This window comes from Cervus canadensis, chromosome 25 (assembly GCF_019320065.1).
Source record: "Cervus canadensis isolate Bull #8, Minnesota chromosome 25, ASM1932006v1, whole genome shotgun sequence".
Lineage (NCBI taxonomy): Eukaryota > Metazoa > Chordata > Mammalia > Artiodactyla > Cervidae > Cervus > Cervus canadensis.
The window spans coordinates 33,560,776-33,566,377 of NC_057410.1; the positions used below are offsets into that span (position 1 = coordinate 33,560,776).

The 5,602-nt window shown below is 47.7% G+C and overlaps 1 protein-coding gene across 1 annotated transcript; it reads left to right on the forward strand.

The window, feature by feature from the left end:
- Positions 1-1,254: 1,254 nt before the first annotated feature.
- Positions 1,255-3,995, forward strand: BTG1 (BTG anti-proliferation factor 1). Its single transcript, XM_043446395.1, has 2 exons — positions 1,255-1,728; positions 2,684-3,995. Exons 1-2 carry the CDS (start codon positions 1,581-1,583, stop codon positions 3,049-3,051), a joined length of 516 nt encoding a protein of 171 aa, XP_043302330.1. The 5' UTR covers positions 1,255-1,580; the 3' UTR covers positions 3,052-3,995.
- Positions 3,996-5,602: the final 1,607 nt, after the last annotated feature.

Consider the following 5,602-nt stretch of genomic DNA (forward strand, 5'->3'; position numbering starts at 1 on the left):
CAGTTTTACATATTTCATTCAAACAACAATTTTTTTTCTCCTACTGCTTTATGGTGAATTGTACTTTTCCCTTCATTTCTATACCTTTTGGCTCAGTAGTGTTTTGCAATATTGATGACCAGCTAAGCTCAGGATATTTATTTCCATCTGGTAGAGTTCAACTTCTGCCTCTTGTTTGCTTTCTCCATCTGCCCAGCTCACCATCTTTTTTTTTCTTTTCCCCTCCTCTTTAATGGAGTTCGGGTTAACCCTCTCGCAGGCCTAATCGTTTTAGCAGGCTCATGCCTTCGTATTCCCCCCCTCCCCGCCCACCCCCAGTTTGGCAAGTAGGACTTCAAGTAACCTTAAATGTCTGTGCCTAGTACTTTCACAACCTTCAAATTTTATCTTTTCTTGTTTTATAAAGGACAGCAAAACGCGAAGGCTGAGACAGTTACTTAAAGAAAGAAACAACCTTTGGTTTTGTGCATAAACGGTGTAAAATGCATTCTATAGATTTTTTTCTGTTTATAGATTAAACGTTACGGTTACCATACTTATCTTCAATAACAGGCTTTCTTATCAGTTTTAAGATGGGTTCAGTAAGGACTCCATTCTTCTCTCCTTTTGACTCTTGATGTCACTAAACAGCAACCATAAAAGGCTTACTAACCCTCGAGAGCCGGTTCGCTCCACTTTCCTCCACACTCCCTGTATCCTCAGCACTGGTACCCGCACCCCGCTGCTCATCCTGCCCGTGGAGCCAGCCACGTAGACTCGGCGTCGGGGACAGGATGTAAACACCGAGTACAGTCAGCGGGCCGGGCAGACGTATCCGTGCCGCCGGCGCGGGTGTACACAGCCTAAGCCGGGCTGCTTTTATCTCACTGCATTAAGCCTCCTCGCAGGCTAGCCCGGGCAGAGTACTCTTGCAGAGGATGCGCTGGAGCGGAGCCTGGAGTTGCCGGAGCGGGAAGGAGGAGCTAGGGCTGGGGGGCGGGGCTTTCACACGCGCACCCCTGGTTTCCTCCTTCCCCCGCCACTTGCTCCCCCTTCTCCGGCTGCCACTCCGGGGTTTATTTGTTTACAAGCGGATTACGTCAGCTCCTCCCTCTCTTCCCAGTCTATGGACCCGCCCCCCTGGCCCCTTTTTCCCGCCCCCTCCGACTCCGAATCTGCTTGCGTCACAATGGTGCGATCTCTGGATTGGCTGGAGACGGCCGTCACGCTCCAGCTACGCCACTTCCTTTCCGCGGCTCTATAAAAAGTGCTGCACCACCCCTTTATCTCTTAGCCCGTCGGAGCTGGAAATGCAACTGTTGGGAGCTTCGGAGGCTGCGGAGCTGGAGGCGGAGGCGGCTGGGGAGGTCCGCGCGATGTGACCAGGCCGCCGTCGCTCGTCTCTTCCTCTTTCCTGCCGCCTCCTGTGTCGAAAATAACTTTTACTATAAAGAAAGGAGAAAAAAAGTAGCCGTACGCCGCTCACGCTCTCTCTCCCTCTTAGCCCTCTGACTTGTGAGGGAGCCCGGGGTGGCCGCTCCTCCGTCGGGGCCGCGCCGCCGAGCCCCGGCCGCCCCGGGCCGCCCCCGCCCGCCGCCCCCATGCATCCCTTCTACAGTCGGGCCGCCACCATGATAGGCGAGATCGCCGCCGCCGTGTCCTTCATCTCTAAGTTCCTCCGCACCAAGGGGCTCACGAGCGAGCGACAACTGCAGACCTTCAGCCAGAGCCTGCAGGAGCTGCTGGCAGGTGAGCGGGCCGTGGTGGCAGGAGGGCGAGGGACGCCGGGGAGGGGGGGGGGGGACGCGGCCGCACTTGCCGGGGCCGAGCCGTCGGGGCCGCGGGAGTCTCCGCAGCGCCCCGGGCAACCGCGCTCGAGTCCGGCCGCGGGACAGTGGCTGGCGTGCCGGCGGCCGCTAACGGCGGGTCCCAGGGAGGGTTTGGGGGTTGGGTCGAGGGCGCTCCCTGGCCCCCCGCGGTTGGCCAACGGGGGGGGGGGGAGAAGAAAACTGACGCACAACAAAGAAACTAAAGCCGACCGAGGCGGGAGCTGCGGTTTTCGGACGTTCCGCGGATTTGGGGGGACAAAGGAGCCGTGGGGCTGGGGTGGGTTCGACGCCCCCTCCCCCCACTCCAGTCCAACCGTTGCGGGCTCGGCTGTCCGGCCCAGGGGGTAAAACGGCGCGGCTGCCCCGAAGCCTGCCCGGGACGGACGTGCGGTCTCCCCGCGCCTCCTACCCCTGCCCATTAATCATCGGATTTGTCACCGGCACAATTACAGCCCTGCCCAGAGCGTGGTTTAGGGTGGCTTGTTTTCCTTTCCTTCGGGGTTAACACTCCGGTGGCGCTTCTCCTCCAAAGTCATAAACCCCATTGTGTGCGGCCAGGGTGGGGTGGAGAAAGTAAACAGGTTCCCGCCTGGCCGCCGGTGCCGTCCGGCTGGCGCAGGCTGCGCGCCCGATTCCCGTTTTGGCGGCTCAGCCGGTTGGTTCCCGGAGATTGTTTTGTCCCGTGCAACTGTTATTTCTAAAACCTTGCCCTGCTCGTTTTCCATCCACGCACATCCGCGAAGGCGATGCTGGGCTTTTTAAAAAAAGTTGATACTCGGCGTTTTCACTCAAAGGAGCCAACGGAAGAAGGAGACGAAGGCGGGAGCACAGTAACGGCGTCTAAGCATTGTTTTCTCTCTTCTTTTCTTCTATAGAACATTATAAACATCACTGGTTCCCAGAGAAGCCCTGCAAGGGATCAGGTTACCGTTGTATTCGCATCAACCATAAAATGGATCCTCTGATTGGACAGGCAGCGCAGCGGATTGGACTGAGCAGTCAGGAGCTGTTCAGGCTTCTCCCAAGTGAACTCACGCTCTGGGTTGACCCGTACGAAGTGTCCTACAGAATTGGCGAGGATGGCTCCATCTGTGTGCTGTACGAAGCCTCACCAGCAGGAGGTAGCACCCAAAACAGCACCAACGTGCAAATGGTAGACAGCAGAATCAGCTGTAAGGAGGAACTTCTCTTGGGCAGAACAAGCCCTTCCAAAAACTACAATATGATGACTGTATCAGGTTAAGATATAGTCTATGGATGGATCATCTTATAATGGATGGATAAATTTGATTTTTGCTTTGGGTGGGCTCCCCTTGGGGATGGATTATGGAATTTAAACCATGTCACAGCTGTGAAGATCTGGCACAAGATAGAGTGGTAAAAAAAAATTTTTTTTTAAGTGACAGTGCCATAGTTTGGACAGTACCTTTCAATGATTTTAATAGCCTGTGAGTCCAAGTAAATGATCATCTTATTTGCTAGGAGTGAAGTCCTAGGATGGTTTCAGTTTCTCCCAGACATGATACCTAAATTTTTACGTCAGTCCCTTTAATGCAAATCTGTATTTCTCTGCAGTAGAACTTGCAGAGAAAATTTGCACTATTACACTTAAAAGTTGTTATCCTTTTTGGCAGCTCAATAGGAAAGCTCAACATTTTAAACATGGTAGTACTGGAAATTTTATGACAAGACTTTTACCTAGCACTTAAATATGTATAAATGTATATAAGACAAACTAGTAAGCATGACCTGGGGACATGGTCAGACCTTGTATTGTGTTTTTTGGCCTTGAAAGTAGCAAGTGACCAGAATCTGCCTTGGCAACAGGCTTTAAAAAAAAAAAAGACCCTTAAAAAGACACTGTCTCAACTGTGGTGTTAGCACCAGCCAGCTCTCTGTACATTTGCTAGCTTGTAGTTTTCTAAGACTGAGTAAACTTCTTATTTTTAGAAAGTGGAGGTCTGGTTTGTAACTCTCCTTGTACTTAATTGGGTAAAAGTCTTTTCCACAAACCACCATCTATTTTGTGAACTTTGTTAGTCATCTTTTATTTGGTAAATTATGAACTGGTGTAAATTTGTACAGTTCATGTATATTGATTGTGGCAAAGTTGTACAGATTTCTATATTTTGGATGAGAAATTTTTCTTCTCTCTATAATAAATTGTTTCTTATCTTGGCATTTTAATCAATCTCTTGTCATGATTATAGAGGTTCAGCTAAAAGAAATACATTTCTCAAAAGACTTAGGTTCTGTAAGCCATGTGAATGTCAGTTGCACACTGGTCATGCTGAAAAACATTTGTTAAGGAGTAAAGATGATTTTTGTATACAAATTTAGGTGTTAGAGGGGTAACATACTTTTCTAAAAGTTCTAAAGTTGAAACATTGGACACAGTCCCAAGCTAATGGCGTGAAATGAGGATGAGACAAAGGTAACATCAACCAAAAAAAGTTACTCAAAGGATTACATTTCACTGCTTCCCTGTTGAAGTGAAGAGATAAACGTTCCATTCTGGCCCACCTTTGAAAAAGTTATTTTGCCCCATGGATTCCTTGTTCATTTAGAAAATCCTGGGGCAGGTGACCCATAGTCTTAAAGACCAGACTAATCACTGCAGAGATTGGTTGCTTTTTGCCTTTCGTCAGCTGCAAGATTTACATAAAAAATCACTTAAGCTGGAATTCAACAAAAGGTATGTTTGAATTTTTATTCTCAAGTTGAAATGCTGAGTTCTTGCATCATTTTCAGACTTCAGATAAATACTAAGAACCTTAATGAAACAAATGAACACTTCGTGCTCGAGTGTAGACTGCTCCACTAACCCGAATGATAAAGCTTTTTTTTTTTTTAAGCTGTTCTATAATTCTTTGGCTTTAGGAAGAATAACATGGTTTTTCAGTACAAGCTGAAAATGAAAAATTTCTGAGTTTTTCTCTACTCAAGTATGTTACTAACATCGTGTCTTTTGGGTGGTATTCATGTAAACATGCTCAAACTGGAAATACACAATCTAGGTTATTTGGGAACCGGTAGTCTGAAATAAGTTTGGAGTTTTATTTCTCCCAGTGCATTCTGATTTTTGTAGCGACAAAGGAATACTGGTTAAACAAGCAGGTATTTAGAATACAAAGGATGTTTGTGCACTTTACCAGCAGGCTGTCCTTGAGAGTTTGAATTACAACCATAACACATGGACTACCCTTGCCACTTACTAATAGTGTTATTTTTCAGTCTGTTCTTAGGAATTCTATCCCCACCCCCTCTAGTTTTTCAAGCAGATTTACAATAAAATAGCTGGTAGTATGGTTTTTACACAGATCTTACCCCCAGAGCTGACTGCTGCTGTTTACCAACTGCATTTCATCTGGTAACTCATTTGAAGCTGTGTGTGCCTGTGCTCAGAAGCTAGGAACTGGTAAAGCTTTGCACGCTGGGACCTGGGGCGAAGGATGACTTGCGGGCAGTTTAGGGGGATGTATTTTAGTACCTGAAAATTCTGTCAAGCCTTTTCTCAGATTGGGGAGTCATTCTTGAAGATACTGACATCAGACTTTTTGGTACTTTAAAGAAATTTGATGCGAGGAGAACTTAATGAAAACAGAATTCAGGTGATACCTGGCGTATAAGGAACCGGTAAAAGTTCCTCTTTAAAAGGCTTGCAAACATCACTAAGACCTATCATCCAGCTGTTTCCTGTGACTTGAACCTTAACATTCCCCAGACAATTGTCTCCAGTTTAGTAACTATTTAATACATCTTTTTCATTGCTTCTGAGAATGTTGTACGGAGCC

What these genes read in the sequence shown, in the direction of transcription:
- BTG1 (XM_043446395.1), top strand. Translation starts at nt 1,581, where the DNA reads ATGCATCCCTTCTACAGTCGGGCCGCCACCATGATAGGCGAGATCGCC. An exon ending in CCTGCAGGAGCTGCTGGCAG is followed by an intron (nt 1,729 to 2,683) that starts GTGAGCGGGCCG and finishes TTTCTTCTATAG; the next exon opens with AACATTATAAACATCACTGG.